At 40.0% G+C, this 12,934-nt stretch overlaps 1 protein-coding gene across 2 annotated transcripts in view; it reads left to right on the forward strand.

The window, feature by feature from the left end:
- Positions 1–12,934, forward strand: part of NRG3 (neuregulin 3) — a 920,908-nt gene that overhangs the window by 671,990 nt on the left and 235,984 nt on the right. For both annotated transcript variants that reach the window (XM_073353289.1, XM_073353290.1), the window contains exon 3: positions 6,292–6,365. In XM_073353289.1, coding sequence (XP_073209390.1) covers positions 6,292–6,365 — 74 coding nt within the window. The remainder of the gene's footprint in view (positions 1–6,291; positions 6,366–12,934) is intronic.

Here is a 12,934-nt window from a genome sequence, read left to right on the forward strand (position 1 = left end):
CGTGATGTCTCCATGCTAGCAAGAAACACATTTACAAATATGGTTCCAGCTAGGGAGGATGGACAGTAATGCCACAGACCTGGCCCAACTGCAACAGCAGCCTTATTTGAAAACTGATGGTTTTTTTGTAACTGCTCGTTAAAACCCAAAAGTTTCCTCTCAGGAAGAGAATAAGACTTACTCCGTGTCTGTATTCAATTATATATACTGTGGTCTGATATTAAGATCAAGAGAGAGGATTAACCCAGGTCAGCATTCTTCGTTGCTATGGTGGCACTCTCTCATAACTGTTATTGTTTTTGGTGCTGTCACCCTTCCTCCTACTTCTTTTCATTTCTCTTGCTTTCTGCCATACATACACAGCGAGAACAGACTGTCTGCTGTCTGAGCTCCCACAGCCCAGTGCCCACGCTCCTTCCCACAATTAAGAAAAACAATACTTTTTTCTTTTAACAATTTGCTTGTTAAATTTGGTTACGTGAGCCCTTTATAAAAGAATCTCATTAATTCTGAGACTTGAGTGAGCATCTGTATCACAATGACGAGATGTTTCTGCAGTCTCATGAAAGGAAACATGCCATTTCCATCCACCCTGCTTGATATACACTTTGTGATGAGACCCCTATAATTTCTGGCAAGCCAGCTATAATAATTATCTGATTTGGAGTTTAAATAGTATATTTATGTTGTAATTCTGTAAGGATGGTAGTGGGTGTAAACCTAATTTTATGAGTGCTAACTCCTTCACAGATTTTGACATAACTTAGCATTGCTCATACAAATCACTCATGATACAATGCTATCATCTCAGAAAAAGCCACCCACAGCCAAAAATATGGGTATGCAATCTGTTATAATGAGTCAAATTCTTACAGCACTCTATCAGTCCTAACTGTTTTAGAAACCCTTTCCCTTTCTTAATCCCTTGAATATTGGCCCCGCTGAAGTCAATGGTGAAATCCAGGGCCAGGATTTCACCCCATTTCTTTAAGTAGTAGCAACAGGGAATTCTAGCTTTCAGACTATGTGCAAAATAGGAAACTATGCTTTCTGGTTTATGTCCTAACCCAGGGTAGATTTCTTTGGCACAACCCAATGGCTGCATAGAATTGTAGTTCGCTACATCTTATTTATTCTACTTAATTCATGTTCTCTCAAGCCAGAGATGAGATATTCTGTGTGGGGAATAAAACACTGATCAAATCTTATAGACGACCGGGACATTTCCTCACCTAGATTTGTGATTCTTGGCTTTGTGAATAAATACGTATCCCATTATAACTACTACTGTTTAGGTTTCCATGATGTAATGGCTATAAGTGCTGTCGTGAAATTAATTAATGTGATATACCATATCCAGCAGAAATTCTAACGTGGTTTTTTCTCATTAAGACTACTGCTGAGTGTGTTGTTTTTGATACTTTTGAAGGTATGAGGAAGCTTACGCTGGCTTGGCTATTCTGGGTATATTCAGCCTTTGCTTTTCACGAGGAGTATGTACTACTAATTCACTCTTTTAAATAAGGATGCTTCCAATTTATGAGGTAATAACCTTGTCATTGGTTTATAAAAATCCAGCCCTTTGGCACTGCCTCTTAGAGATTCCCATTAATGCTCATATGTATGTCTTTGGCTCAAGCTATGGTTATTACTTCATTAACAGGGAGCATGCTTAAATTGTTATACAGAAATGTGTATTCTGTCCTCCACATTCTGATTGGCTGCTAAAATTTCCTTTAATTTGATTGAATACTATTTTCAAAATTCTCCTTTTCTATGCTTAAAATAAATATGTCTGCCTCAACTTCTGACCCCTTTCCCACATCTCTCAAACCCAGTCTTCAGAATATCTTTCCCTGTTCCTCCTTGATTCTTTAGGTCCTTTCTTCTTTAGGAAAGCTTAGGTGTGCATCTTACCTCCACACAGGGTAATTCTTCTTTTCAAATTACATTGTTTACAGTGCCTGGGTTAGGTGAGGGATAAGGTCAGAAATCAGTTTAACACAGACATGTTTCTTGTGGTCATAGAGATGGGGATTTCTGAGGGTAGTAGCTGATTAAAGGGTAGGATTTTCAGAATATACTTTCACTTTGTCTAATAATGGCTATCATTCGGAATTCAGGGATTTGCATATTGCACCATTACTAAGAAATAACTAGAATTATTTTAGTAAATGAAGCCCTCTCAGCCAATAATAGTAGAGGGAGTAACATATTTGAGAAATATCTATAACAACTAGGTGTTGTGCTAACATTGAGTGACATATATATTTCAGTATCATTTAATATTAATCTTAATAATCGATTAAATGGGGAAGGTAGCCCAAACAGGAGAATAAGCATGAGTATCTCTTTTGTCCTATAACATTTATGCATATGTGGGTGAGTATGTACAGGGAGAATACAGAGGAAAACAACTGATACTCATACCTCAGTGGGAAATATATTTTAGCTGTAAAGGATTAGCAATAGAAACTTTGACAGCCTTTTAGCGCGCTTGTATTTTCACACAGTGAATATCTTGGGTGACCTCCATAACAATATAATGTAGGACCTGGAGGACATGACCATAGAGAAAGAAAACTGCCAATAGAAGGATGCAACAGCTAACCTGCTGAATCTTGCCTGAATTAAACAAAATTATGCTTATTTTAAAAGAAGAAGGGAGAGGGACTAGGGGTATTATTTGCAAGATTTTCAATACTCTGCCAGATAGTTTTACTTGTTGTTCTTTTTTCATAGTATTCTGAATGTAAGTCATTCTATTTTCAATTTTTGTTTTAGTTTTCTTCTAATTTCTAGGCATACACAATTACTTTGGATGAAATCCAGAATGCAAAAATAGATAAATTCATTTCCTTAGTTTACTTCAGGGAACACAAGATGAAAACTGAACTAGGGTGTTGTTTAGTAAGGCCCTAATTCACCAAAGCACTTAAGCATTTGCTCAAGTCCATTCATATACAGCAAAGCGCCTTAGACTATACATTAAGTGATTTGCTGAATAGGGATGGAGTTTAGCGTGTGTTCTAACTGCTTTGCTGAACTGAGTCTTACATACAGATCTGTACTTTTAGGTCTGTGTAATCAATTTCTTCTGCCACCTCCATTTTTTTTATAAAGGCATGTTTAACAAACCCTTGCTTATTACATAATAAAATAGTCACCATTGGAACAGTCTATTTCATCTAAGTATTTTCAAGATTTCTCTCCTTAATCATGGCTTTCAAACACAGACATAAATATAATTTTGATCATTTCCACAGCTTGCTGGCAATATTCAGCCAGCTCATTTAGATTTATTTGAACTTATTAATGTGACATGTGTGTGATTTTTAAATGGAACCTTTCATTTGTCACTTTCTTAAAGGCATACTGCCACTTAAGAGTGTTGTATGCAGGCATAGCAAAGATGATGGGCACAGCCACCAGTTTAGAAGCACAGTGGCTGTTTTAGCACGGATTAGGGTGCCACAACATCATCACGTTTCGTTATCTTTTACTACTCTAACTGTCAAATGAGAGTATAAAGTGGGTCCACAAATGCTTACTACTTTTTCTGCCATCCCATGAGACATGATTGCAAAGGTTTCAAGATTGGTGTAGTATTCATTGTAGATCAGGTCTCATTGCAGTTTGCAACATGACAAATCTTAAATTAAGCATTTTAAATAATTTGTAAGACATAAGCTACAGCTAATAATTCCTTCTTAAATATTGTTTACTTTCTGTAAGGCTATTTGTATGTGTGTTAAATAAACTAGTATATTCTCACTGTGATATGCCTATGAACAATATTTTTTTTAATTAAGAAAGTATTGAAAATACATGAATAATTTGATATGTTATATCACAGGAAAGTGAAAATGAAATGGCTAGTCCCTGTAAATTCAATCAAGTTAAGAGTGTTGCACTTCTCTGTTCCTCAGAGCCCAATGGAGTTGCATATTAATCCTGACACAGAAACAATGAGAAATGTGCACTATAGAATTATTATATGTGGAGGCTGCACCTTTATTAAAGCAGTTATCCAATGGGGAGCCCCCACCACCACCTTCTCAAACTACCAAGCATTGCTGTTCCAGTGTAGACTTCAATTGGGCACCAATGGCCCTGGATTCTACCAACCTGAAAATGGTATGAGGGCAATGCGCCCTCTCAACACCCTCAGGTCTAGCCAGGCTCCCAACCCTTCCTCTCCAATATGCAGGAGGTAAGACACATGAGATGAGGTGAGCCACACGCTGCATGAAACACCACCTCACCACAATGTTGTGCTCACCACAATGTTGTTCCTCCTCACAGGGAGGAGGAATCAGTGGATGGAGTATATACAGTGTTTGCTCCAGCTGCTTCTGGCTGAGTTTTCCCTCTCTGTCCCATTGTGCCCAAGAAGCCCATTGGACTCTTTTCTAACCCACCAACTATAATGGAAGCCACCCAAAGTTCCAGCTAATGTATATAAAACCCCCAAACCAGACCTCTGGGATGGAAAGTGAAAGAAAAAAAAGCCACACCACAGATTGCCAATTTTGCCATATTGATAAAATCCTTTCCAGACCACAGATGAAAGATTGGTGATCAGCCGAGCCACCCAGAATCACAGGATGTCCAGTATACATGATAAGACTGGGAAAGGATAGTCCTGGAACAGAGACCCCAAAATGGCTATCTGCCTCAACACCAAGCAATAGCCAACCACCACACTCCTGCTCTGGCAAGAGCCAATCATCTGGCCCATCTCAAACCCCTGTCCAACAGCAGCAAGAATGGGGTGGGACAGGCTCCATTGCCCTAATGCAATGTGAGGTATAGTCTCCCCCACTTCCCAAACAGAATGGGTAAGAAGGGGGATGTGGGAAGAGGGAAAAAGAAAGAAGGAACACCTTCCCCTCTTTCTTACACCCCCACAGACTGAAGGCCATCAGGAGGGGACAGGGAGGAGGAATCAGTGGATGGAATATATACAGTGTTTGCTCCAGCTGCTCCTGGCTGAGATTTCCCTCTCTGTCCCACTGGGAGTGGTTGCATCTCCATTGCTCTGGGCCTCATCAAAGACTCACTCTAGCTAGTGAGGTGAGTATTTGTAGAATATGGCCATGCTAAATATCATTTTGCAACTTTCAGAGAACAGATTTTCAATTTAATAAAATGTGTATTTTTGCTATGTAACATGACTACATTTACTATCATAGAATGACAGTCAGAGTGGCAAATAAAAATGATTTTCAAAAGGCTAATAGAACATGTTGCCACCAGTAGAAAACCAGCACCCCTTCTGTGGGTTATTTTGGTACTTGGATAGGAGGCACGCCAAATAAACAAGTTCAAGAGTGCAGTGTTTGTAAAGGTGTTAGAGTCTGTTGTTCTCTTACATGAGTCACTTTTTGGTCCCTCAGGGTTGGAGGTTAAAAACAAAATACTCTGAGTCCTCTCTCTTCTGTGCTTAGGAACAGTGGTCATTATTCAATTATTTGTGACTCAGCAATAGCATTCTACCTTACAAAATTTTAGCATGTTTGAACACAGTTGAGAAGAATCCAGATCGTTAACACAATTAATAGATTCTTAGATTTTGAAGTCAAAAGGGATCATTGTGATTGTCTAGTCTGACTTCCTGCATAACACTAGCCATAGCAGAATTCTGATATCCTTATTTAAATTGAATAGTAACCTATTCCACAAATAGTCACACTGAAGTCAATGGGATTAATGTGGAGTAAGGACTTATTCCGTCTGAATAACAGTATTAGAATCTGACTATAAAATAAATGTGTGGAGGCAGCGGACATTTTGGTTTACATGCGCCAGATTGGTGAGAGATAAATATTGCCCAAAGACATGCTACCCTTTAGGCATGGCAAGAAAGGACCTTAAAATTAATGGCAAGATAAATATTCACTCTTTATTAGGACAGCCAAAGACTGAGAAGTTGTAAATGTGCCATCTGGTACAGGACCGAGGCTCTATAAACCTATAACAAAATGTAATGATAATTTATTTTACTACATATAATTGCTTTTTTACTGAAGTTAAGAAAATCACATTTAAACAGTTTCTTTTGATATAAAATGGTCAAGAACTATTCAGAGGAAGCTTTCTTGAAATGGAGACTATTTTATATCACCTGATTTATTTACAGCAATAAGCTGCTTCTGTAATGGCTCAAATTATTAGAGACATGTAAGTCCTTTGCAGCATTGCCAACAATGTTTCCAGTTAATGTGATGTTTTGAAATTCACTTTTTACTTCCACATGCGTATGTTTGTCATTTATCCCCTTTTTCTCAGGTGCAAAGAGGGCTACCAAGGAGTCCGCTGTGACCAATTTTTGCCGAAAACCGACTCAATCTTGTCAGATCCAAGTATGTCAAATATTTTTCTACTATCTTGATCACATGCTGGAGGCAACTCTTGCCGTAAGAGATGACCCTTTGCCTATTGTTGGAATTCTATTATGGCCAATTTCAATTGCTTTTAAAGAATGGTATCCCTTTAGTATAAGACTTATAAATCTTGTTGATCAGGTAATTTTTGCTGGAAAAAGTACACACCCCTATAAGCGATTTTAAAAAGCAAAGGGGGATCTGTAGCAATAAAACATATTGGATCAAAATCGGAATAGTTCCATTGATTTTGATGGAATTGTGTCTTTATTAACCAGCTAAGGATCCTCACCTTTATTTTCTGTACTCTTTTGTTTTGTGCTACTAGTAAAACAATATGATTCCAAAGGAACAAAAAAAATGAACTGAAAAGTACAAAATTTTATGTTCCTTAAAGTGCAACATTAAACATTTAGCGAAAATATGGTCTCTTTATGTCTTTTAAACATTCTGGACAAGAATGTGTCCCCAGGCTCACATGAAGTTCTACTTTACTTGTGGGGTAAGGTTCTACTTCCCATGAGCAAAATGGACAGAATGTAGCACTATATTACACCTCCTCTTGTGAAAGCACCATACAGGCACAAGTTCATTTTTTTGTTTTGTTACTGATTTTCATTCTGTTTGAATAAGAATGTATGTACAATATCTTAGCAGAACAAGGCATATTTCCTAAAAAGGGATCCCATTTAACAAATAGCACCAAATTATTCATTTAATTTTCTTATCTGCTTTTTCTTTAAGAAAAATAAAAAAGGCATAAAACAAAGGGTCATGTCCAATCCCTTATTACTTTCTTGTACCTTGAAAAAGTAATATATTTCCAGAGTGATTTTTTTTTAAAATGATGCTTGTTTCTTTCTATTTTCGTGGTTGCTGGTTATTTTTGTTGTTTTCTTCCTTTGCTAGGTGTCGAAAAGGCTATTTGGATGACTGCTGCCAGAGATACCTGTTGCTCTGCAGTATTGTATGTCTGGCTCACTCACATTATAGATTGCTTTGTGTTTGGTCTAGCTTTTCTTTTAGCCTGCCCTTTAATTGTAGTAATATAGTCTACAATGAATAGACTGATTCTAGCCCACTAAGTGGTGTGCATTAGGGTCACCAGCTGTCAGGCAGGCAGGTTCAATGGATTTTAAAAGCAAGGGGCAGAAAAATCAATTATTAACATTAAGATGATGTGATGCTTATTTGACTTGGTTCTATCAGAAGACTGTAGTCTAGTATTTCTGGGCTAGAGGTGAGATGTTGCAATGAAATCCTGTCAAGACCTGATTCAAACCCCATGAAGTAAATGGAAAGACTCTCATAAAGGTGCAGTTAGGCCAAACACCACACAGAATATATATTTTGAATGTGTCTAATGTTTTCTCAGATCTTTAAGCATGTTTTCCTGTTGATTTTTGACATTGTATTGATTGTTCATACTTATTTCCATTAACATGGGAGCAACTGTTACTCCAGTTGGCTTTTGTTGGTACTGACTAAAAATAATTATGCAGCCAGCAGAGCCTATCCTGTGTTTTCAATCTCTGCTGAAATCTTCTTGTGATTCTTCTTGATCATAAAGGATAATTTAATTTTGCTCAATATGGGTTGTGTTCAGAAATCTACTACTGTGTTGACTTACAAGCAAGCAGCTAGATCCTCATCTGATATGAATTGTCATAGCATCCAGAGCTGAATTTTGTGGCTTGGGTCCATCTCTGAAGGGAAGGGTTTTAATCACTTCCGTGGTAATTACATTATAGAAAAAATGCCATCTGTTTATAGGATCAGAGCCTTACTGTCCACAAAATAAGCCCTCAGAGCAGCTGTATGCAAATTTTATCTGGAGTTTGTCATTTTCTTTGGCCATATCAATGTCATTTTCAAGACTAATGCCACACCACACATAAGATCATAAAGTAAAAGTCTCAAGGGTCACTGAGGTGAAACGGGTTAACCATAAAACATGTGTTATCAAACGTTTGTGTCCCAGAGGCCAGTAGGATTAGAAGTAGGAGCTGCATTGACCCAAAATGATCAGGTGGAGTCCTTGAAATGACAGGACAAGATTAGATTTGTGGATGTGGGGCAAGTGGGCTTGACATTTCTGTTAGCAATAAGTTGTAGGGTTATATAAACAGTGTGCCCCTAAGGTACATGACAGACATCGCAAATCAGCCTTGCAAAGCGATGAGAGGGCCCCAGGAGCAAATTGTGTGAATTAAAAAAGAAATCCTGATCAGGTATGTGGAAAAAAAGAAGTAGAATCACTTCAGAGATTTTACTGAATTTGACAACAGACAAGAAAAGGCACATCACATGGGAAGTACAACATTGAGCATTGGATTGCCAGTTCTCCATGTAGACTTATAAGTATTGTCCCCTGTTCTCGTCATCAGGTTCCATGTAAAACTCCATATAAAGACAGTGTTCCCCTTCCTCCTCCATTTTTAAAGGTATTGCATCAGAAGACAATGAGGAAGTTGTGGGTATTTATTTTGTTTTGCTTTTATTTTTAAGGGTGGGGGTGGAAAGAGAGGAAATCCAAACGGGAAGTGGGGGACACATTTTCTTGCTCCTCATGATAACATTCCCAGGATGCATGTAGTAAAAGACAAGACAAAGGCCCAGATTTTAAAGGTATTTAGCCATTCCTGTGCTCAGTGTCGCAATGCCTAACTGATTTTGGAACCTAAATCTCATTTTCAAAAAGGATTTAGCCACTTTGGAGTCTAAATTCTGTCCACTGAACACAACAATACTTACATACTTTTAAAAATCTGGGCCGAGGTGCTTTCACACTGAGGTAGTCCTGGAGCTTTACAATTTCACCTTCCTGGTAGGAAAGGAGACTTTTTTTAGACAGGAACTCTGTAGACTTTATTTTGCAAAACAAGAGTTTTGCTGCTAAAGAGGTGGAATTGTAAGGCTCCAGAACTGTATTACCACGAGAACACGCATTTAATATGATGTGCCAGCTGTGTGTTGAAACACTATAACCAGGATATGACAGAACATATTGAAAAGCCAAGGCCCAAGAGAGGAAAGGGGAAATCATAACTACACTGCCTTCTCAGGAGAGAAGAGAGGAATTCAGAATCAATAGTCTTTCAGCTCAGGTAGCCAAATTGTTCCTCAATTGCTTTAAAAAGAAATTAAAATAGAAAAATATTTGGACCTTATAATTTTACAGTTTTACCATCATAGGGGCCTAATCACATCAGCCACACTATCAGAGGCTCGTTCACTTGCACATCTACCAATGTGATATATGCCATCATGTGCCAGCAATGCCCCTCTGCCATGTACGTTGGTCAAACTGGACAGTCTCTACGTAAAAGAATAAATGGACACAAATCAGACGTCAAGAATTATAACATTCAAAAACCAGTCGGAGAACACTTCAATCTCTTTGGTCACTCGATTACAGACCTAAAAGTGACAATTCTTCAACAAAAAAACTTCAGAAACAGACTCCAGTGAGAGACTGCTGAATTGGAATTAATTTGCAAACTGGATACAATTAACTTAGGCTTGAATAAAGACTGCGACTGGATGTGTCATTACACAAAATAAAACTATTTCCCCATGGTTATTGTTTACTGTTCCTCAGACGTTCTTGTCAACTGCTGGAAATGGCCCACCTTGATTATCACTACAAAATGTTTTTCTCCTCCCCGCTCTCCTGCTGGTAATAACTCACTGTACCTGATCACTCTCCTTACAGTGTGTATGGTAACACCCATTGTTTCATGTTCTCTGTGTATATAAATCTCCCCACTGTATTTTCCACTGAATGCATCTGATGAAGTGAGCTATAGCTCACAAAAGCATATGCTCAAATAAATTTGTTAGTCTCTAAGGTGCCACAAGTACACCTTTTCTTTTTGCGGATACAGACTAACATGGCTGCTACTCTGAAACCAGTTTTGGAGGTAAGCTAATTGAGACTCTAACAGGGTATCTAACAACACCTAGCTCTAATATAACACTGAATGCAGCATAGCTGACAGTGCACTATAGGTGTCATTTAGTGATTTTTCTGTCAGCATCATCAAGCACAAAACAAGGTTATGGTGATGTGCTCCAAACTAATGTGCAGGGTAAAAAATGTAAACGACGAACATGCTTCTCAAATCTGAAAGTGAAAAAGATAGTGAGAGAACAGTTTTCAAATACCATTAAGATCAAGCCTCTTGTATTGCTTTTATGGATAACAGCAGGTTTTTTCTTTCATTTTCATCATCAAGTTCCCAAACCATGGATGGAGAGACAGAGGCTTCATTTTTGTGCCAAACATTTCCCTTGGTTTTGGATCACAGGGATTTACATCTGCTCTTCGTTTTGAGTTTCAGGTTTGAACAAACCATCAAGCTCAGCTGAAAACCTGAAACTATAAATCATGCCAGGTTCACAGGCAAGGATAGAAAATGCCAGCAAATCTTGCAGTAGCTCTGGCACAAGTTTTAGATTTGTAACAAATGTTTTTCACAGTGTTGCTGCATGGAATATGTATGACACTGAATAAAAATATGGATTTGAATCAAGTATGTTGGATTTTATCTAAAAGTTCTTACACATTAGCGGCTAGATTGTGCATTTAGGCATATCCCTTAGCAAAGAGTTACACTAACCCTGAGGAAAGTGGGCAGAATGACTCTTGGAGCTTCTAGTTATGGAGTGCATGTGCATCTGCTACAACACCCAATTGTGAAGTGCAGCTTACTTCCCCACCATGTAGCTGGCCAGTTTGGCTCGTGGTGTATGGGGTGTGCCAGGGTCCTGCTTCACCCCTGCACTCACTGAGGTGTCCTGCACCCCTGGGGGACTAGGGAAGGAGCTACCTATAGACTGCAGGTTACAATTTTGCAGGCCTTTATACAGACCATGGAAGTGAAGGGGAAGCCTCCTTAAGCTCTTCCCCACGTTTTGCATCTACAAGTGCTAGCAGAATCTAAATTAATTGGCTAATCTGAGCAAAACGTGTGACTATAACAAAACATTTTGAAAAGTCAGCAGTAAGGCAAAAGGCATTGCTATAATTCTCTCTCCTTCCTTCAAAAGACCCAGTTGTGGTGGTGGTGGTAGTTTTTAAATCACACATTCAGTGATTAGCTTCAAGAAAGTTATATCCAGTCTATGAAATTCTACTATAATCACAAGAGCACATTACAGTATGTGTAGATAGTTATTCTGATGACCCAATCCAGATTGAAATCAGTGCACACTTAGAGTTGCCAGGTGTCTGGTTTTCGACCAGAACGTCCAGTTGAAAAGAGACCCATTAAAAGTCCAGTTGGCAGGCCTGGCATTCTCCCTACCTGGCTCCACGTGGCTCCTGGAAGCGGCAACATGTCCCTCTGGCTCCTAGGCGGAGGGATGGCTGGAGGGCTGTGTGCACTACCCCTGCCCCATGCACCGGCTCTGCAGCTCCAGTTGGCCAGACACCACATCTAATGGCGCTTGTGGGCAGAGGCAACAGGCACCATGCAGAGCCGCCTGGCCGCCCATCCGCCTAGGAGCCAGAGAGATACTTCACTGCTTCTGGGGAGCCCTCTAAGGTAACTGCCATCCGGAACCTGCTCCCTGCACCCCTTCCCATACCCCAACCCCCTGCCCCAGCCCTGAGTCCCCTCCCACACCCAAACTCCCTCCCAGAGCCCAAACCCTGCAAACACACCTGCATCCCAACCGCCTGCCTCAGCCCAGAGCCCCCTCCCATACTCCACCCCTAGCCTGGAGCCCCTCCTGCACCCCAAACCTCTCATCCCTTGCTCCACCCCAGAGCCTGCACCCCCACCTCCTGGCCCAACCCAGAGCCCCCTCCCACACCCTGGAATCCTTATTTCTGGCCCCATCCTGGAGTCTGCACCCCTGGCCAGAGCCCTCAGTCTGTCTTGCACTCCTACCCCAGCCTGGTGAAAATGAGTGAGTGAGTGAGGGTGGGGGAGAGGGAGCAACAGACAGGGGTTGTGGAGGGGCTGGGGCATCTGAAAAAGGGTGGGGCCTTGGAGAAGGGGCAGGGCAAGGGTGTTTGGTTTTGTGCTATTAGAAAGTTGGCAACCTCCGCAAACTGTCACCAGATCACACTAGATTGTAATTTGACTCCAAATCTTTTAAAAACTTGGAAAGGATTTTTTCCCCTTTTTCCATCTTCACCTCTATCCTGGAAGATTGGATAGTGTGAAGCTTTGAATCTCAAGAGTTGTTTTCTAGTTTCTTTTCACTATGAGGGAGTCATATATAAGTAAAAGGAGTGGTTTGTCCAGTCTCTCTCTCTCTCTCTCTGTGTGCATCCCCACCCGCATTCTGTCAGGCTTGCAGCTAATGAAGACTGCATGTCAGTGGAAGACCATGGAGAGAGAAGACTTGGGAGAAAGAAGATACTTTTGGGGAGCAGAGAGAAATCTGGTTCCTCAGCTTTCCTTTTTAAAACTGATTATTCCAGAGAGAGGCCAGTCTGAGCAAGGACAGCAATGGAAGTAAGGAGCTTTGAGACTTTTAGTGGTATATAAATCCCCACAAGCAAGCAGAATGGAGAAATCAAACTGTACAAGTTC

Source organism: Lepidochelys kempii, chromosome 7 (assembly GCF_965140265.1).
Source record: "Lepidochelys kempii isolate rLepKem1 chromosome 7, rLepKem1.hap2, whole genome shotgun sequence".
In the NCBI taxonomy this organism is placed as follows: Eukaryota; Metazoa; Chordata; order Testudines; family Cheloniidae; genus Lepidochelys; species Lepidochelys kempii.